A 22,430-nucleotide genomic window follows, 5' to 3' on the forward strand; every position below is an offset into this window, starting at 1 on the left:
CCCGGCTGGAGGACCACACGTGCGCAGCTTCCCGTCGTTGGTCATCCTTTCCTCGGACCCAGGACAGGAAAGACTAAAGCCTCTTTCCCTTTTTACCCCTTCCCCCTCGTCCAGCTTTGTCTGGGCCCTTCGGACCGTGGCCCCAAGGAAGGTTCTTGTTGTCTAGGACTTGGGGCGGGGACAGTGGGAGTTCGCCAGTGACCCCTTGTCCCCTCGAGAATGACTCCTCATCCTAACACGCAAAGCTCAGGTATCCCAAGCCCCTCTCCGGGGCCGGGGGTGGGGGGGCTGCCCGGAGAGTCCTTTGAGTCATTATTAATAAAAGTTCAGGGCGGTGGAGGATTGGGTTCTTTCCCTGAGCCACGGTTCATGAAGTTTTAGAAATAAGTAAGCTGCTTTTGAAAGAGAAAACAACTGCTTTTTTTTCGTTTCTTGGAGGGATGGTAAGGTCATATATATTCTCTGTTCTGAGAAAAGGGGTCTTTATATAACGTATGGAGGACTCAAGAAGGAACACTGTTCTTGAAATCCTTAGTATAGATATTATAGAAATGCCAGAACGTTTATTCAAGGCTTTTAAAAATCATGTAAAGAATTGGGGCCACTTGGGTCGATCGATGGTAGTACCTCCTTATTGTCTGTAATTTGCACCATTGAAGCTGCTCTGATTACTTCCTGGTAGAGGGCACTGGTGATGCCGTTTCAGTCTTTGTGTTGTCATCTTCGAGATTATCTGTAGTTGTTTGCATTTTAAAAAATGAATATGAATTTAAAATAAAAACACTAGTATGTTCTGGGAGAGTCGTGTATTATTTTTTTGAAAATTATAAAGCTTGAATTGTCTGGCTTATGTTCTTATTTCAGATTGGAGACAAGGTGACAGGGGATTCTGTAGAGTCCTTTACAAAGTTGGGGGTTTTTTTGGTCGGAATACTGGATTTTTGAAATGTGGGTTTGCTTTAAAAAACTATTCACATCAGTACAAAGAGAAATTAATCATAGTCTGAAGAAATCTATAGCCTGACAGAAATCTGCAGTTTGTTGGAACAGAACTGTGCGATTTATTACTGCTTGCTTTTGTTAGACCAGATTTTTTTTTCTCGGTAAAGATTATAGGTTAATTTATTTTACAGTCGGGTCTTGCTTTTCTTTTGCAAAAGTGGGCAAATGTAAAATAAGCTGTTTTCTACATATAAATTTAGCCTTCAAATCTATAGACTCCTTGAATCATACATTTTAGAGCTGGAAGGGACCTCCTAGGTCTTTTGAATCCAGCCCTCTCATTTTACAAATGAGGAAATTGAGGCCCAGAGAGATGAAATGATTTACTTGTCCAGGGACTCAAGGTAAGTTGCCTGAGGCAGGATTCAAACTGAGTTCCTCTTAACACAAGTCTTTACTCTCTTTACTACATATCACACCACCAATATATCAGAATGCAAAGTTGAGGAATATTAACATTCTCAGTACTAATCTTTGCTAAATAGTTGTAATCCAGAGTGATTGAATTTTCACATTTGGTATTCTTTCTTAAGTAAAATCATACTAAATTTTGGGATGAATAATACATTTGAATACATACTCAGTCTAAAAAAAGGAAATTTGTGAAAGTGAATAGATAATGCCCTAGTGAGTCAGTTGTATCTCAACTAGTCAGATTTCAATTTTTTTAAGAAAAGAGGTACAGAAAGATACAGCCTCTTCTTGAGAGATTAATAAAATAAAAACGAAATACTGTATTTAAGTAGTGTTGCTTTAGAGAGGTTTTCTATGGAAGTATTCTTTTGCTGAAACAAGAATAAACTTGAAAGATTTGGCAAACTTATTTAGCAGTAAGGGTAATTTCTAGCCACTAAAGTAAGATTGCATTTTTATATCTTGCCTCAGGATTTGTTTCCACCTGTTTTAAAGACTGTTGATGGTATTGTTACTTGAATCTGTAGAACCAATGTGACAAATTATTATTTTAGATTCTTTTTCTCTTTGAATGTTTCTTAACCAAAGGGACTCTGAACTTACTAGAAGGGGTATGAAAATCCATAAAATAAACACATCATCTTTAGACTAAACAGTAGGCCTATTTAAAAAAAAAACATACATTCGCACAGTTTCATTTCCAAATGTGTTTGTAGCTGTAACATTTAAAATCAAATTTATTGAAATTATAATAGCTTTTTGTCTTTGAGAAGTATATAACCAGTGAATACTGCATGGGGATCCATGAATATTTTGCCCTTAAAAATGGCTTCTCATGCTTGATAAAGTTGATTCCACTTTGTAGTAATGAATTAAATCATTTTATAATGGCTTCCCATCCAGACTTCCTGTTCTTGTTGTGGATCTTACCTAGAATGGTGCTGAGCTTGATTTGATTGTTTCTACAAGGTCTTGACTATTTTAGTAATAAGTAATTAAGTTAATAATTGAATTCAATTAATCCTTAAGTCGTGCAATCATAGGATTCTTAACTATGTAAAGATTAAAATTTAGGGGAGACTGAGGCAGGTAGAAATTAGTTTCTCTCTGCAAGGAGTATTATATTTTTAGAGGTTTATTGAAGATTAAGGATTAAAGAAAATACAGGATAAGGAAAACGTGCCTAGGCCAGAGGCCTAGACAAGACCTCACCTACATTATGGAAAGAGCCACATCTGCTCTAAAACGGAAGTCCAAAAAGAGAGAGCCCTCAAAAGCCTTTGCAATCAGCTTGAGTACCTTCTCGATCTCGCCCACCTCAGAATTCCGTGAGATTACAAAGCATTTTGGGGAAGTGGAGCAAGGACTTGTGGGGATTGAAGTCCAGAGTTCAAATCTCAATTTTACAACTATTTCACTATTTTGAAAAGATCAGATCTTGATACTGTTTTCTTAAGAAATCTTGGATTTCTCTGGTTTATAAGCTTTCAGGGTAAGAAAGCAGAGTGCATAGTACCTGATGTCTTGAGGTACCCTTGCTAGATGGATGTCTAATTATGCCTTTATTGAAAGAAAAGTTCTTTTTTAGAATGGGAACAATAAGAGGTAATACTATACTAGAGCCTTAGTATTATCCTTGGAGTTCATACAGTAGAGAAGGATATTATAAAGGAAACTACAAAAATATCCTCTTAGAATTTAAATGGGCCCAAGACCTATGTTAGGTTCAATTCTGCTGGGTTGGACAATATAAATAGTAATTATGGCCTATACTTTCAAATCAAGGATTGTTTATTTTATCCCATTCTGTAAAACACTATGCTAGACTGTAATTTTGTAATACTTCTTTCTTTATCATTTGAAGGACACTTAATTTCCTTTTATCAGATACCTAACTCAGAGAAATGTTCAAGGTTCAGAGGCTGGTTGCTAGTATCAATAGTATCTCTGAAGAAACTTAAAGCTTTTGAAATGTATAAATCATATAGATTGTTAAAACTGAAGAAACTTTTTTTACAATATGGGAACTTTAAAGTATCCTGACATAAGTATCTCTTAAGAAGACTATTAGAACATTGTGGGTTTTTTATTCTCCTTGAGTTCTAGATTTTGGGGAACATCTTTTGATTAATTCTGTTCTTTAGATTCTGTATTTTTTTCCCCTAATGTTGAAAATGGACCAGTCGAGTGTTCATGTCAAGAAATAGTGTCAACTATTATTTACCAAGATGAGAAATCGCCTACATGGAGTAATGGATTGTTTTGTGTTATATTTGCCTCTCAGATTTTAATACTTAATCTCTTTAAAAAGCATTTGTTTTTCAGTCTTTTAGGAGGCAGGGCAGAATTTTGCCTAAAGGATAGGATTAGTTTTTGTATGTATCGTAGATGAAATGTTATCCCTGTCTTGCCCTAATTTTAAACCGGTTTTATGTTGAGACCCCAGACTTTGGGTAGAATAATAAAGCCTTACATAATAATAATAGCATCGTGGTATTTATAAGAGATACTGAGAAATCTTCTGATGTAAGCAAGATAGAGGAAGTGACTTGCCCAAGAATCCCTCAAATAGTAAAAAATTATTGAGGAATTAGAACCGATAGGGATCCTCTGTTCCAAGTCCTTCTGCTTCAGGTATTATTGTCACACTTTTACTAATGAGAAAACTGAACTTCATTAGAAGTTTAATGACTCGTTCAAGGTCATATAGTTAATTGTGACACTGACTTATTCCAAATCTATTCAGTCATTACCTCTGGAACATTATCTTACAAGTAATTGCAAAAGAATTATTTCCTTGGAAAATATTTCACTTTTCTCTGGCTTCCCCCAGAGTTTTAATGCCAAAACTATAGTAAATTAGAACTCTAACATACCAGAGAGCAAGTGACCATTTACAAAGTTGTTAAAATCATTAAAATCAGCAAATAACAATTCTGAAAATGAAAGGATTTGAATGAGTACAAAAGGAATTTAACAGATTGTTACTTTCCCCTTTTTATGGCATTTGTATGAAATATATTTCTTTTGAACATGAAGTCATATTTTGTTTTCATTTAATACATTTGCATCAGTATATGAAGGGGGTTGATGGAGCTAGATAAATAAGTAAAAATGGCAAATGTGAATGGAGACAAGGAAAACTGGATGATCAATTTTGGAGAGCTGCTTACAATATACATGTGTGTATAAATTAAAAAAAAAAACTTAAGTAGTTGGGTTTTTTTGTCTTGATGATAAAGCAATGTTTATATTTTTGTGGATCTTAAATAGGCTCATCTAATTTACCTTCAAAATGTCCTGTTTCTTCCTTTAGGGATCTGTAGGTACCTTGTCTGTTTCTACTACTTCAAAATACCTTTGAAAACTAGTTTTTCGAAATTATTTTCTAAATTGTGTACTAACTGTTAAATATAGACTAAGCAGAAAAATATCAGAAAGCTAGTCATTTTTTAAAAAGCATTGAATATATTTTATGTGTTTTTTTTCTCCATTGGAATAATAGTAACTTGTATTTATATAATACCTTAAGGTTCAGGACACTTTTTCCTTTCAACATCCTTGCAAGGTAAGTAGTGCAGGTATTATTAACCCTATTTTACAGATTAGGAAACTAATTAGAAAGATTTTTAGTTGATATTTTGTTTTTAATTTACCTAGATGTCCTCTTATATCAATTATCCTGCTTCTCCCAGAGAGCCATCCTTTATAACAAAGAATTTTTTTTTTTACCAAAGAGGAAGAAGAGAACAAAAATACGTAAAATTGATCATTACATTGAAAAAAATCTTTCCACAGTGGTGGAAAGTTATCTATGCAAAGAGGCAACTAAATGATGTAGATAGGTAGAGGGGTGGTCAGGAAGACTTGAGATAAAATATGGCTTCAGACATTTATTAGCTGTGGGACTATGGACAAGTCACTTAATCTCTGCTTCAGTTTTCTGTAACTGTAAATGAGGGTGATAATAGCACCTACCTCAAAGGGTTGTTGTGAAGATCAAATGATTCTCACAAATATTCATAAAAATTACTTAGCATGGGGTCTGGCACATAATAGGAACTATCATGCTTATCCTCTTCCCTTTCCTTTTCCATAGAAGGGAGGGATATGAGTTTTCTCTATTTTGGGGGCCAAGCTAGATCCTCATAATTATGCAATGTCCTTTCTTTTGTTGTTGCTGCTGCTGTTCTTTCTTTATTGTTTTGGTGATTTTGCTTATTTATTTTGAATACGCTCATATAAATTTTCCTGTGCTTCTCTTCATTTTTACAGCATAGTAATATTCTCTTATGTTCATGGGCTACAGTTTTAGCTGTTGCCACATGAATGAGACTAAAATTAACAAAATGTCATATATGCTGTTTTAAGATGTAAGTTATTTTAAGAATGTTATAAATGTATCCTGAGAAGTAATCATAATATTTGGAATCAGGAAGGAATGTTGAAAATCATCATCTTCAAACCCATTATTTTACTGATGAAAAACTGACTTGCTCAGGAAACTTAGAGAGGGGTTAATTAATGAGAGATTTTTCTTTTTTTTTTTCTGGTGTTTATATCACTTTGGAAGAGAAAATGTCAGTAATTTAAATTCACTTGAATTGAAAAAGGATTTTTTGATCCTTTTTATGTTTTTCTGAACTTTGCTTTTACATTTTTCTTATGTTCATTAGCCTCCTTTAATAAATGTATTGCTTTCTTATGGGGGATATAATACACCTTGAAAGGGATGGACTTTTGGAGTCAGGAAACTAGTTGAGGTAGAAAAAATACAGCTTATAATAAATACATTTTTATGGCTTAGAAGGTGGTACTTTGATGGATTCTCAAGGAGGGACAAATAGTTTTGGAATTTCTATTAAATTAGTGTCATATTAGAATGCTGAAATTCTGTATTTTAAAAAAAGTAGTAACAATTTGTTTATTTTACCTCCAGATATTGACTTATGTTCAAACAGATGATGCTTTGAGATTCAATAGTGTCATTTGACAGTTTTTGTGTTTGTTTTAAATGTCATTTTAACCCAGAACCATTAAATTATCTATTTTAATTGATTTTGGAAATCTTTTTAATTCTGGGACATTATATGAACTTTGGTTTACAAACTAAAATTTAAAGATGAAGACCATCCATATTTCAACTGCTTAGATTCTGAACCTATAGATATCTACAATATTTGTTGGTTTTTCTCATTTCAATTAAGGTGTTTTATAGGTTAGAAGGAAAACAAAACTTCCAGGCACTCTAATGTAATTTACTATTGTCCTGTAGTTTCCAAGGTTTTAAACTCTTTAGTCCTAATTTATAATTTCATTTTAATTATAATTTTGAAGGTGTTTGAAGAAAAATAATCTTAACATTTAGTAACAATGCTTATCTATTTTATGAATTTAAAATACTGTGTTTGGAATCATACAGGGAAAAAAATACCTTTGAAGTTAGTTATTGTGAAGAGTTTTGTTAAGTCAGAAAGCATGTATTAAGCACCTAAGTGCCGGGCATTGTGCTTAACTCTGAGAATACAAAGAAAGGCAAAAAACAAGTTCCTGCTCTCAAAATAGATCAAGAAAGTACAAGCTATAGTCTAAGAAGTCTAAGATGGTGTAGTTCAGATAATGTAGTAGTGAATAAAAATTAACCTATATCAAATACCATATGGTTGTTCAACAAAGTATAATACTCAGTTATACTATATATGTATATATAATAAACTATTCATTATTTTTACTTTATAGCTACTTTTTTTCATTCTTGATAGTCTAGATCTCTTGTTCCTCCAGCTGAATTGTTTTATTGTTTACTTCCATAACTCTTGATAATTTGAAAGAGCATAAAATATCTAAATTTAAGTTGTATTTTTATTGTTATTGAATTGATGAAGCCCAGACATGAACACTGTATATTCCTCTGATTATTTTGTTTTTTATTTCTTTAGAGAATTTTATAGCTGTGCCTAAACAGATTTTGAGTATGTTTTTTATAGTTGATCCTCAGATATTCAAATGAGCCTTTTCTTTCTATTACTTCTTTCTAGATTTTGTTATTGTTGTAAAGAAATGCAGTTGATTTTTAAAATCCTATTAACTTTACTGAAGATAAATAATTTATTTTCTAATTTTTATGGATTTTCTAAGTTAATCCATCATGGCATCAGTAAATAGGGATAGTTTTCTCTTTGCCTGTCAGGTTTTTTTTTTCATTGTCTTTATTCCTATTGCTAATATTCTGCCATTGTGTTAGCTAACTGAGGAATTGGGGCATCCTTGCTTTTACTCTCTTTTTTATTAGGAAAACTTATATTGTTTCCCTATTGCATGTAATAGTAGTTTTTTAAGTTTTGGGTAATTTGCTTTATTATATTAAATAATATTTTTTAGAAGTCCTGTACCTTTATCTTGTAGGGTTTTTAATATAATTTAGTATTGTATTTTGGTGAAAGATTTCTTTGCATCTCTTAAAAACTGTATGTTTTGAATGTCTGTTTTTTAAATGATTAATTCTTAATTTTTTGAATAATATTTGAATCCCTGGTATAAACCTAATTTATATGTAGTGCATATTTTTGACATATTATGTATAGTATTTTTGACACAATTTTGTTTTAATTTTTAGAATTATTTTTTCACTAATACATATACAATTTGCTTTATCCTTTCTTGGTTAGGTATTAGTACTTTATTTTTCTCAAAAACAAATTTCTTAATTGACAGGAATCACCGGGGAAAAGTAAGGCTAAGCCCCTCTTTATTTGAGGTCCTATGGATTTGGGCAGGGTTCTATGAACTTGCATGGGAAAAAATTTGCATCTTTATTTTCAATAACTTCTACAAACATCAGTCTTAGAAGGGGGGTCTGCAATAAACAAAAGGTGCTTAGACCAACATCTTGCAACACATTCTACAATAAATTCAAAATAGATCTGTACCCTGAATACTAAAAGTCATACTATTTAAAAATTAGAAGAGAACCAGAGATCATATACCTTTCACAGCTATGGAGGCATATCCTTATTTGAATGAGGGATAAACATCATCACAAAAGATAAAATCAATAACTTCAGTCACATAAAATGAAAAGGCTTTTTGCACAATCAAAATCAATTCAGTAAAACAGGAAGCAGTTGTTGGGGGGAAATCTTTGTGTCATGTCTCTGATCAAGATCCAATGAGATAACATGTAAAACTTGCAAATCTTTCTTCCTATAAATGCTAGCTACTAAGATTCTGATATCTAAGATATGTAGATAACTTAAAGAAATATGAAAGGCCAAAAGCTATTTAGATAGATAAGAGGTTAAAACATGGTAGTTCTCAAAAGAACTAGATCCTATTAGCAACCATATAGAACATTTTTCTAAATCACAAATAAGAGACATGTAAATCAAAACAAATCTGAAACTGACAAAGGTGACAAAAGATAGGAATAGTTAATGTTTGGAGGGGTTGTGGAAAGACAGGCACACAAATAGTCTGATGGTAGAGATTTAGAACAGTCCAACTATTTTGGAAAGCATATGGAATTATGCTGATAAAATCACAGTCTATATTGACTCAGATTTCATTCACTACTTGACATATATCAAAATAAGTCTGATAAAAATAAGGTCTCATGTACAGTACACCAAACTTTATAATATCACTAATAATAAATTGTTAACAGAGTAGATGCTCCATTTCAATGGATATGGTGTAAAATTTAAATTATATTTCTAATAATAAAAGTATTATGTTTTTTGAGGTTTATTAAGGATTATTAGAAACCAAGGATACAAAATAAAAACCATGTGCCCTTGGCTGATTAGCCCATTCAAAATCCCCTTAGCTTAGCTTACTTGCTACATCAGTGCAATGGCAGAGAAGCGTGTGGGAGGCATTACTGCCAGTTAAATACCAATTGTGATCTTGCCAACGTGGAGACTCAGGTGAGATTATAGGTAATTCTGGGAATTACCAAGGACTTCTGGGGATTGAAGTCTAGGGTTCAAATCTCCATTTATACAATGGCTAAACAATTTGTCACATATAAATGTTGTGGGCTATTATTCCTGCAGCTACCAATGATATTTTAAATTAGGTGTTTCAGAGGAATCTTAAAGTTAACATGACCTAAACCAAACTCATCTTTCCCCTCAAACCAGACCTGCTTCTGACCTTCCCTATTATTGCATAGGATACCACCATTCTTCTAGTCATCCATATTTGCAGCCTTTGTGTCATACTTGACTTCACTCTCACCCCTTTTGTTTAGTCACTTCCCAAATCTTGTCATTTTTACCTTCATAACATTTTTCCCACAGTTCATTTCTCTCCATGAATAAAGTCACCACTGTAGTTCAGGCCCTTATTATTTCTTCCCTTAATTCTTGTGATAATATTTTAATTGATATCCTTGTCTTTAGACTCTCCATTCTGTTCCATCCTCCATAAAGCTTCCAAAATGATTTTCCTAAAGCAAAGGTCTATCATAGTTACTTCTTGGCTGAGGAAACTCCATTGATTCCCCATTGCATCTGGAATTAAATATAAACCCCTCTAGTGTTTAAAACTTTACACAACTTGACTTCTTCCTGCATTTCCAGTTTTCTTAAGTATGTCTACCCTGGTATTCTCTGTGGTCCAGTTATGCTAATTTGCCTCAGTTATCTCATCTATAAAATGAGGGAGTTGAAGTGGATAGCTTAACTTCCAGCTGTCTAGCTCTAATCCTCACACATGTTGGTCCATTTCCTGTCTCTTCCTTTGTACAGTCTGTCTTTCAGGCCTAAAATACTTTCCCTTCTCACCCCTTGAAATTTCTGGCATCCTTTAAAGCTCAATTTAAGCAGCATCTTTTTCTATAGGACACATTACTTGTCTTTCTCCTCCAGCTGATAGTGACTTTTAAACTTATTTTATATCTACTCTTGAGTTTGTGTGTGTGTGCATGCTTACGTATATATATATTCCCTATTAGATAAAGCATTTAACTATTGGAATGTAAGCTTCTTGAAAGCAAATACTGTATTTGCTTAGCTCATAGAAAACACTAAAATGTTGACTTTTTTGATTATAATGAAGGTTGAATATGATGAATACAGAAAAGCAAAGGAAGCATTATGTAAACTTGATACAAGTGAAATAAATGGTACCAAGAAAACAAATACTCAGACTACAAAATTGTAAATGGAAAGAACAACAAAACAATAAAATAAAAACTTACTGCTATGGAGTTAGTGACCAAGCTCAGCTCCAAGAAGAGAGATAAAACTGTACCTTCTATCTTTTTTTGCAGAGTTGGGGTACCCATCAGTATGGAACATTGACTGTTAATGATAATCAGTTTTGCTGAACGGTTTTTTTCCCTCCACTTTATTTGTTATAGGAATAGCTCTCTGGGTGGGATAAGACAAGGGATATATTATAAAATATAGGTGACATAGAAACATTATATAAATAAAAAATTTTTAAGCTACCCCATCATCTCATGTATGTTTTTTATTTACTGACTTGTATATAATACATGCTACATCAGGCTCCTTACTACACATGTGTATTTAATTGGATAGAATTTTTAGTCAGTTGTTTTTTTGTTTGCTTCATTTAAAAAAGCTGAATTCTTTCTTTGTGCTGTGAAGTCTTTCATCTGGTAACTTACTCCTCATGAGTAGGATTATTCTATTAAGTGAATCCTAAAACTAAAAAAGGGAGATACTTGGCTTTTGCATACAATGATTCAGAATCTCTTTGAATACTTGCTTTTAGACAATACTCTACTTTTGTGTGTCTTGGTGTGGTTAACACTACTTCACAATTGTATTTCCTGTAATAGTTCATTTACAGTACTTAGATGGTAAAGCTTTTATAAATTTTTATATAATGATGCAATAATTGATGTGTCATACTGTATTATTTATATAAAAATTTAGAGTATAAACACATTTTAGATTTTTAAAAATATTAAGCTTGAATTTAGTCATTGAAAAATTAATTAGAGCTGGGTCTTCATTCTTTGTCTTTGAATGAGATACAGATTTCTTGGACGTTAAACTTTACAAAATTCTTTTGAGGCAGGTAACTAAAAGTTAATTTTTAAGATGGATTAGTATGGATGTTTTAAAAATACTATTTAGCCTAATAGATATTTTCTCTAAGATCTTTTTGTATCTTTTGGGTGGTTTTCATAGATAAGTGACAATATTAGGGAAGTGTATTAGGGAATATATTAGGGAATATTAGGGAAGTACTAAAGATTTCATTTATTGAATTTCTTACTGAAAAAGGGTATGGTATTTTTGTACTTGAAAGTAGTTCCTGCACATAGTAAATACTTACTAAATGTTTGTTGAATTAACATTATTTTATTTGGTCATTTCCAAACATTATTCATTGGAAACAAAGATCATTTTCTTTTCTTCCCCTCTCCCCCCTCCCACCACCTCTCCCATAACCAATAGGCGATTTCACTGGGTATTACATGTGTTCTTGATTCAAACCCATTTCCATGTTGTTGGTATCTGCATTAGAGTGTTCATTTAGAGTCTCTCCTCAGTCATATCCCCTCCACCCCTGTAGTCAAGCAGTTGCCTTTCTCTGCGTTTTTACTCCCACAGTTTATCCTCCGCTTGTGGATAGTGTTTTTTAGATCCCTGCAGATTGTTCAGGGACATTGCATTGACACCAATGGAGAAGTCCATTACCTTCGATTTTACCACAGTGTATCAGTCTCTGTTTACAATGTTTTCCTGGTTCTGCTCCTTTCGCTCTGCATCACTTCCTGGAGGTTGTTCCAGTCTCCATGGAATTCCTCCACTTTATTATTCCTTTTAGCACAATCATATTCCATCACCAACATATACCACAATTTGTTCAGTCATTCCCCAATTGAAGGGCATCCCCTCATTTTCCAATTTTTGGCCACCACAAAGAGTGCAGCTATGAATATTTTTGTACAAGTCTTTTTCCTTATTATCTCTTTGGGGTATAAACCCAGCAGTGCTATGGCTGGATCAAAGGGCAGACAGTCTTTTATCACCCTTTGGGCATAGTTCCAAATTGTCCTCCAGAATGGTTGGATCAATTCACAACTCCACGAGCAATGAATTAGTGTCCCTACTTTGCCACATCCCCTCCAGCATTCATTACTTTCCATAGCTATCATGTTAGCCAATCTGCTAGGTGTGAGATGAGTTGTTTTGATTTGCATCTCTCTGATATAAGAGATGTAGAACATTTTTTCATGTGCTTATTAATAGTTTTAATTTCTTTGGCTGAGAACTGCCTGTTCATGTCCCTTGCCCATTTATCAATTGGAGAATGGCTTGATTTTTTGTACAATTGATTTAGCTCTTTGTAAATTTGAGTAATTAAACCTTTGTCAGAGGTTTTTATGAAGATTGTTTCCCAGTTTGTTGCTTCCCTTTTGATTTTAGTTACATTGGTTTTGTTTGTACAAAAACTTTAATTTGATGTAGTCAAAATTATTTATTTTACATTTTGTGACTCTTTCTAAGTCTTGCTTTGTTTTAAAATCTTTCCCTTCCCAAAGGTCTGACATGTATACTATTCTGTGTTCACCTAATTTACTTATAGTTTCCTTCTTTATGTTCAAGTCATTCACCCATTCTGAATTTATCTTGGTGTAGGGTGTGAGGTGTTGATCCAAATCTAATCTCTCCCACACTGTCTTCCAATTTTCCCAGAAGTTTTTATCAGATAATGGATTTTTGTCCCCAAATAACAATTTAAGGCAGTATATTCATAAGTGGTCATTTGAGAATCATGGGTTAGTGATCTAAATTTCCAGTTCTGGAACGGTAGATATTTGAGACCTAGAATAGTCAGAATAGACTTTATAGAGGAGGTGACAGTTTTGATGGGACTTGAAACTAGGGTGGATTTCAGATAGGAAAGAAGAGAAACAATATGTGCAAGAGTACAAAGGTAGGAATATTCAAGATATGTTTTGGAAACATCTGCCTGGAGTGCAGGATTTATTTGAGGAGGGGGAGAACTAGATAATGAGAGCTAAATATGGAAATATGTCTGGATCTTAGATTATTACTGGAAAGCCTTGAATGCCATACTAAGGAATTTGAACTTTATAGGCAATGAAGAGACTACTGGAGTATTTTGTGGCATGAGGCTGATGTAGTTAAGTGATTAACACATAATGTAGAGAAAGGAACTAATGTTTGAATCAAAACAGAAGGATTTACATTGATCATTTTAAAAATACTTATTATTTTCCCTTAAATGAATAATAAATCATTTTATTTTATTAGAGAGAAAAATGTCTCTGGTGAGGCTAGATGAAGAAACTATTCTCTTTATTATAAAAGTTTTCCCATCATAGCTTTTAGTTAATAGCATTGCAATAAGTGATCCTTGAGAAGGAAGTATCAAAACCAGATGATAGATGTAAAGAAAAAGAAAAAGTAGTTCCAAGATGCATGATACTTGTATTTGAGAGGCAACATCATTTAATGGTTATACAGTGGACTTGCACTCAGAAGCCTTAGGTTTGAGTTTTGACCGTTCTGGCTAATAGCTGTATAATTTTTATGGACAAATAACTTGAGGAATAAGGTTTTCATCTTCATAGGGCTCTTGTGAAGAAAATGCTGCTTTGTAAAACTTAACTATTTTTGTATTGATTTAGCTTGATTCAGTTTTTTTCATAGTTCATTGTTCATAGCTGAGATTGAATTTTTTTTTACATTATTTACCCGTATCTTTTCCTTTCTATATTTCTGATCATTTATTTGGGGAATCTTAAAACTTAATATTTATAAAAGAACCTAGATTTCATTAAACATCACACATTAAGGCATTACCTTGGTTTTTAAAATACTTATCACATATCAATCCTTTTTTTAAAAAGTTTTAGTTTTATAAGAAGTGGTTACTATTTATTGTGACATTCTCTGAAACCATGAATAAGAAACAAATATATTTTCTTTGTGACTCATTTTCATTTTTGTTTCACACAGTAAAATATCCTTTGCTTTAATGAATGTGTACTGACTTGAAGTTACTCTGGATGTTAATGAAATATTTTGCTGACTGTATTAGTGAAAATGTTCCCCAAGCCCTAAAGAACTTTAGTATCACTCCATGTTCAGCATCTCTAGGGGAAAGCCCTCATGTCATGAATATTAAGCTCTGAGGATTTAAGTGCCATCAACTTAATTTTAATTATTTTTGTGGGTTTTTTTTGCTGAATTATTATTTTTCAGTGTCTTCAGATTTATGCTCCCCCCCCCCCACCTTGGTGTTATGTAATTAAAAAAAAAAATCCTTACCTTCAGTCTTAGAATCAACTTTGTGTATTACTTCCAAGGCAGAAGAATGGTAAGGGGTTGGCAATGGGGATTAAGTGACTTGTTATATAATATTTATTATAAATTTGTGACATTTGAAAATGGCATATTTGATGACAATGAGAAATTACTTCAACATTTTATTAACACAACAACAAATTCAGTCCTTTGAGCCTATTTTCACTAGACTGTTGAAAATATTACCTTGTTGGGTAAATTTTAAATAGATAACTTGTTTCCACTTCCTCAAGAAATAATATTGTATATAAAGGGTTGAGATTTCCTGGAACTAAAAAGTTGGTCATATTTGATGTTGGCAGTATTGCAAAGAAAATACAAATTTTACTTTATTTTTTCAAGAAATTATTTATTTAGAATTTTTTTCCATGGTTACATGATTTATGGTTTTCCCCACCCCTCTTCCCTCCCACTTCCAGGAGCCAAGAAGCAATTCCACTGGAAAATACTTTTATTTTCTTGTACCCCCTCCACCTTCTTTATTATATATGACTACAGTTAGACCTTTCCCCTTTTATTCATTTTATTTATGATGGGTGAAACAGTCATTAAGAATTTTACTATGCACCCACTATGTATCAGACACTATTCTATGCTGAGGATACAAAAATGAAATACATAGTCCTGCTTTCAAGGTACTTAAATTGTATTAGGGAGAAAACATGTTAAGTATATACAGAAGAAACCCAAGGTGGGAAGGTACTAGCATCTTGGGGGATCAGGAAAGACTTCTTATAGAAAGAGAGGTACTTGAGAATTCTAGAGTTGAATTCAGACAAAGGCATATGGAAACAGGAGATGGAGTATGTTATGAGTAGTAGAAGAATAATTTTTGAAGTCTTGAGAATTGTTAAAACTTCTGGCCATTTTTCCAGTTATTTGTGGCTCTGTAACTAGTTTCTTAAAGAGAAGAGGATAGCAGAAATAGTTATTTCTTAATTCTAAGCTTGTTGAATCTTACATGACTTGAGAACACTGCAAAAATAGTAATTGTGCGTTCTATACTATCCAATAGTGATATGGAGCCTTGAGAATAGGATGCTCTAAAATCTTTTTTTTTAATTCTATTAATAATCATTCCTACTCTAATTCCATTTTCAATTTCTAGAGTTGAGAAAATCTTGTTGCAGGTGTTCAATCACACTAAAACTAAAGAATAGGGATATCCATTTTTAAGTAGGGAAATGAGTAAAATGTGTACTTATAGCTCCTTTTTTATATTTGCCATCAGATATTATTTATATATATATTTGCTATATTTGCTATCAGCTACTCTTGTGAGCTTCTCACTTCACTCCTAAGCAGAATTTATTTGGTAGAAGCAGGATATAAATATCATTAACTCCTCCCCCCCCCCCAGCCAACTTTCATATGATACCAGTACTGTATGTATGTCTAAAGAGTCAAATTTCTTAATATTGACAGATGGACTTTTTTTTTTTAAGGGAGGAGAGAATAAACTGGTTTATTCACATTTCAAAATAAAGTAACCTATCCTAGTAGGAGACCTCATGGACTGAAATTTATGACCATGTGGGAAGCCAGCAGGGCCAGATGCCCCCGCTTTCTAGTTCTATAGGCATTTGAACTTGTGTTTTGTATGATGACACATTTTGGGCCATAAGCCATTTAAGCTTTTTTGGTTTATTTAAAAATAAACTAGCTTCTAAAATTTTTCAAAAAGACGTGAGTAACTCTGTAAACATTAGTCTTCTTTGAATATAGGAAATGTAGAGTGTGTAAGTACTTGGCCTGAAATATTGAAAAAATTTAAATTATTGAGAAATACAGTGTAATTTATATTTTTAAACTTAAATTGACTCAGTTAATAAATCATGAACACGTCTTTCAGCTCAATCTATATTTTTTCTTGTGAAAAATTGTGATTGTTTAAATAGATTAGGATTTAAATCCAAAAAATCTTAGCTTTGTACTAGATTTTAGGACACCATATTTTGTAGTAGAATGTCTGCTATCTAAAATGGACTTTATTGCTTATATTGAAAGGTTTGATTCACTAGCATGGGAACCTGGTTTGAATCAAATTACTTGAATAAAAATTCTTACTCGGATTCAGCTTCTCTGAAGAACAGAGCAAAATATTGTTACTGTTATCAGAGTAAACAGAAAGGAAGCAAGCCAAGGGGGTCTGACTCAGCTCTGTGAGCCAAACCACAAGTGGGCAATTGATTTGGATTTGTATGCATGTGAAAGAAACATAGTTATAAGGTCAGTTGGATTGCTGCAATTAATGTGTTGTAACTTTTTTTTTAAAACTGGCTTGGTTCCCCTTTAGATCATCTTCCATCAACAGCTAAGCTAGAGGCAGGTTTATTGAACTGCTTTTTCTCAGAGGTAACTTAAGTTTTTATAAATTGAACAATCTTAACTGATTTGGGGGGAAAAGTGGGATTTTACTATGTAGTATGACAAATGTCTGAATAATTATAGCAGTGGTTAATATTTTAGTCCCTTTACCTGCTATTTCCCCTTCTACCCAATTCCACATAACTATTTAGGACTGCTAAAAGTGACTACTTCATTGTAATTCTTGAAGAAGTCCAGCGTATGTGTGGCTAAAGGAGTCCTTAAGTGTTCTTTTTAGTTTAAGATTACAAAGGAACACTTGATCATGTGCTTTGGGGTCAAGGCTCACTTCAGGGAGGTGAATGTCTAAGCACCTCTAAGTCAGAGGCATTCTTAGCAACCCAGGCATACCTCTAAGTTTCCTACATCAGACTTGGCTGTTGCTTGTATTGCTTTCCAACTCTTTTGGTTTTAGTGGAATTAGACACTTTAAGTGAATACTAATGATTCCCCTTTACCCTAGAAATTGAATTTGGAGTTGCAGTAGGAATGGATGACAATTGGTAGGACAAAACAATAAAACCATTTTGGAGCACTCTATATAAAAGTCCCATAACACTGTTGTTTTGGTAGGATTCTCCATTACAGAATTGTAATTTTGCATCTCATTTCAATAGACATTATCAGATGATGAGTAACTTCTGGGCATTTGCCTCTAAGTGAACATGAGCATATGAGAGATGTTCTGCATTTCTTGATGGCCATTTATTAGATTGGCTGACTACATACAGAACTGATCTCCAACATAGGGATTATGCACCTGTGGAGGAATGGGAAGAAAATATTCCCTACTCCTAACAGCATGTTGCTAGCAGTGGTAGCTCTGTAGCAGCATCAAATGCTGCTAGTTCATTTCCCCTATGTTCTTTAATAAACGGAGCATTGCTGGCAGCAAGGACAGATTTGTGATGAACTAGAACTTAGGGCAGCACTCAGCTAGGACACTGGAGGCAAACAGGGCAGAACCACCATGGAAGCCATGGAGGAAATGGGATGCATCAAGCCTTTTGAGCAACGAGCTGGTTTCTTTTTTCCACGTCCTTCTGAGGGTTGGGCTACTGTAGTGACTGGGAGATTGAAGGTGAGGTCTGGGATCAGATTGTAGAAGAAGTAGCTGGCAGCAGTAGAGTAATAGTAGAGTAATAGAGGTGATGGCAGCAGCCACAGCCAACAAGGTATTGTGTGTATTTGGGACTCAAAGAGAAGGAAAAATCAGTTTCTTTATAAATGAACTAAAACTACATGGAATTAGCAAATGAAAAATAATTTTAACAAATGAACTAAAGAGATAGCTGTGATAAAACAAAAAAGTCTAAAAATGATCCCACTTTTATGGAATCAGCAATTGAAAAATAGCTCAACTAGAGTCAATGAGCAAAATCTATCACCTGCTTTGTGCAGAGGCTGAGAATACAAAAAACTAAAAAAATGAAACATTCCGTGTCTTAAGGATATTTGTATTCTATTAAGGGAAACAATACCTACAACTATAAGTATTTACAAAGTAGATGCAAAATAATTTGACTTTAAACCAATAGCAGCTAGGGAGATCAGGAAAGGCTTCATGCCCAAAAAAGTAGCAGTAGTAATGTGTTCTGGAGCCTTGAAGGAAACTAAGGATTCTAAGAGGCAGAGGTGAAAAAATTATTCCTAGCATGAGGAATGACCATTGAAAAGACCCAGAGAAGGTCAGATGGAATATAACATATGAGAAAGAGTTAGGAATTCAACTTGACTGGACTGAAGAGTTTGTGAAGGGGAGTAAAAAATGTGTAATAATGCTAGAAGGGTAGATGAATACAACTTTTTGTAAAAAGTTTTAAATGCCAAACAGAAACCAATGAAAACTACAATGCATGAAATAACTACAAAAGAAAGATCATAAATTTAGGACTGGAAGAAACAGAGATTCTATAGTCTAATCACCTCATTTTAAAGATGCTGAAATTAAGGTTTAAGAATATCCTTTCCAACTGCGATGGATATCAAGATATGGACAAAGAGGCAAAAATTTAAAGTGGGAAACTATGGAGTAAAAGTGCCCTGCTTTGCTATACATGATTCCCCAGTTTTTTGTGAAGAGGGGAAAAGTAGGGGGGTGATGAAAGTTCACCTTTTAAGCCAAAAGTGTCAGATATACCACCAAGTGCTAGTGGGACTAAACCAGATTTAAAACAGTTTGAAAGTATTGAAAGTTTTTTGAAAAATACAATAAAACATAGACCCATATCATTACATGTTACAACTTTTTTTTTACAATATTTTGCAATGATACAAAGCACAGCAGATGTTTTATTTATATATTAATGGCTGGTTTCTATTCAAGTTTGATTGGTCCCATTGATCTAAATAGATCTGAACCCTCTATTGTGAATTTGAGTCATTGGACTTCATTTTTTCAAGAAGTGTCTCTGTCATTCTGGATGAAGTTGGTAGCTGAGTCATTTTAGGCTGTAGCACCTTTAGAGTTCCCATAGTTGAAACTAAAGAAAATGGAAGATGGAAAAGGTGTGGCAATGAAATGGCCTTTGGATGTGATGCTCCCAGGACTTGTCAGTTGTCCTTTGCCTTCAGGCAAAAATAGACTCTTATGCTTTTTTGAAAGTTTGTCAGAAGATCATCCCTCATTTCAGCCAGCTGTAGACTATTTGGATGAAGAGTTAGTTGTGCTGTTAAATTTAGATATTGCTAAATTTCCTGCTGTAAAATAGAACTAAGCTTAGACATATACCAAATACCCAAACACCCAAATACCAGGAGTCAGGAAGGTGACCCAGTGAAAAAATGTTCCTGCAAAACTCTTGTGACTCAGGAGTTTTAGAATTTGAGATTTGAGCAAACTACCAAGTACTGTACATCCAAATTGTTACAGAGAAAGAGCTTTCATAGAATGATTTCCTAAAGAAATAAAAAGGCCTGAATAATTGTGAATTCTTTGTCCTCTGTCCCCTCATTTGACTGACTCATAAATAACACAGTTGTACTCGGGGAAGAGCTGTGTACTCGTTACCCTACGCCTTTTGTAATCCTTGATTTCTTTCAAGATTTAGGATATGTGACATTCTACTTTAGGCTTTTCCTGATTCTTCCTGTTCCTTCTTCCCCCAAGTGCTAGTGCACTCTCTCCTAAACCTACCCAGATGTCCCCATACTATGCCCCTTTTACTGATGTAGAAACTGAGGTACAGAAAGGTTAAGAAACTTCCCCAGAGTCACATAGCTACTAGTAAGCGTTTGAAGTAGGATTCAAACTCAAGACTTCCTGACTCATAGGTATGCTTTCTATGCTAAACTGAAATGTATATGCTCTTTTTTCTTTATGGGAAGGCGGACTTAATCTATGTGAGTAATTGCCTTTTTTTATGGAAAAAAGTATAAGGAGTTGAGTACAAAGATACAGACTATTCAAGGCTAATAATTTCCTTAGGGTTGCTTTTCTGCCAATTCATCAAATTCCTTGTTCTGCCAAAACTCTGAAGCAGTCTTCAGTCTTCTTTTGGCTAAAGACCTGCTGCAGCGAGGTTTTCTAAGAACTTGTCAAGTACATGAACCCTTCCTAGAAATTTTAGGTTTATAATCAGGGTAATAGGAGCTTAGGAACAACAATTAATACTCACTGAGAGGTATAAGATTCATGGAGCAAGAGTTGTAGAAGAATCTTTATAAAGAAGTGAAATCAGTAAATGCATTAATTTTTTTTCATGCAAAAGCTTTTCAATTTTATGTAATTGAAGTTGTCTGGCTTATCTTTTGTAATCACCTTTATCCTGTATTTGACTATAATATATAAGAAAATATATCCTCTAATAGCTATGGTGCAGTAGATAGAACACCAGGTCTGGAGTCAGGAAGATCGGTGTTCAACTACAACCCTAGGCAAGTCACTTAACCCTTTTTGCCTTAGTTTCCACATTTGTAAAATGAACTGGAGAAGGAGATGTCAAATCATTCCAGTGGCTCTGCCAAGAAAACCCCAAATGGGGTCATGAAGAGTCAGGTGTGACTGAAATGACTGAACAACAGATGACAAACAGCTAGAGCATATATCTAAGATATAACTAAGAAGTTCCTGGGTTTCCCTTGGAAATAAGAATAAACACTGTATACCTTGAGGGAGAAATGAAGTTCCTTACCTAGTTTCTTAGTTTTTAATGCTCGGGATTGGTGACAAACTATAGCAGGTATTGAAAAATGAATTCAGAAATATATGTGTATACACACATATACATATACACACATAATATAAAATTCTATAACATCAACTTATCTTTTATTACCATAAATATACACCTTTTTTTAAATTGTAAATACCACATAAAAGGAAAAGAAAAAATTCTGACTTCTGGAATGAAGGGAGGGCTGAAAATTTTTACATGGATTTTCCAGACTGTGGGGATATCATACCCTTTACTCCCATGTTGTGGAAGGGGATGCCTGTATAAAATAATGGATTTTAATGGTTATTGTTTATGTTTTATCATCTGGATTTCCCTCTATATCCCCCTGGTTGTTTTGATTTGCATTTCTCTTATTAACGGTGACTTAGAACATTCTTTTATATGTTTGTTAATACTTTGCAGTTCTTTTTTTAAAGAACTGTTAATTCATATCCTTTGGCTACTTGCCTATTAGGGAATAACTTTTTCAACCTGTCTGACCAGTCCTTTTTCAGTCTGCTGTATTTTTATACAGGTCAGGTTTACTGATTGTGAATCTATCAAAAGACTGTGCTGAATACTTTTCTCACTTGGGGATTTCATCAGCTCACATGATTCAATTATCATCTCTATACAGATGATTTCAGAATCTGTTTCAGTTTTTATCTCTCCTGAGTTCCACCCCCACATCATAACTGCTTTTTTGATATCTCAAAATCAAATGTCTCAAGGCATCTCAACCTTAAGATATCCATAGTAAAATTTACTTTTACTCCAATTTTTCTCCTTTCCCCTGTAGGCAGCTAGATGGCGCAGTGACTAAAACACTGGGCCTGAAGTCAGGAAGATATGAATTAAAATGTGACGTCAGACACTTATTAGCCATGTGACCTTGGGGAAATCACTTAACCCTTTTGTTGTACCTCATATCTCTTACATTCCAATCCATTCTCCATTAGCTTCCAGTGATTTTTTAAAAAGCCCACTTTACTCCCTATTCAGAAATCTCCAGGATCAAACATGAAATCCTCTGTTTGGCATTTAAAACACTTTACAATCTTTCCCTTTTCTGCCTTTTCAATCTTATGTTTTGTTCCCTTTTACTTATTCTGGCTACACTAGCATACTTGCTGTTCCTTGGATATGATATTCAATTTCCCTGCTGAGATTT

The 22,430-nt window shown here is 33.7% G+C and overlaps 1 protein-coding gene across 2 annotated transcripts in view; it reads left to right on the top strand.

Moving 5' to 3' along the window:
- The window catches only part of USP3 (ubiquitin specific peptidase 3), a 111,957-nt gene that overhangs the window by 816 nt on the left and 88,711 nt on the right, over window positions 1-22,430 (top strand). The window contains exon 1 of one of the 2 annotated variants that reach the window (XM_007479546.3): window positions 46-250. The exons of the other annotated variant lie outside the window; for it this stretch is intronic. Coding sequence (XP_007479608.1) covers window positions 220-250 — 31 coding nt within the window. The 5' untranslated portion in view covers window positions 46-219. Of the gene's footprint in view, window positions 1-45; window positions 251-22,430 lie in introns of those variants that run through there. 2 annotated transcript variants of the gene reach the window in all.

Source organism: Monodelphis domestica, chromosome 1, assembly GCF_027887165.1.
Source record: "Monodelphis domestica isolate mMonDom1 chromosome 1, mMonDom1.pri, whole genome shotgun sequence".
NCBI lineage: Eukaryota > Metazoa > Chordata > Mammalia > Didelphimorphia > Didelphidae > Monodelphis > Monodelphis domestica.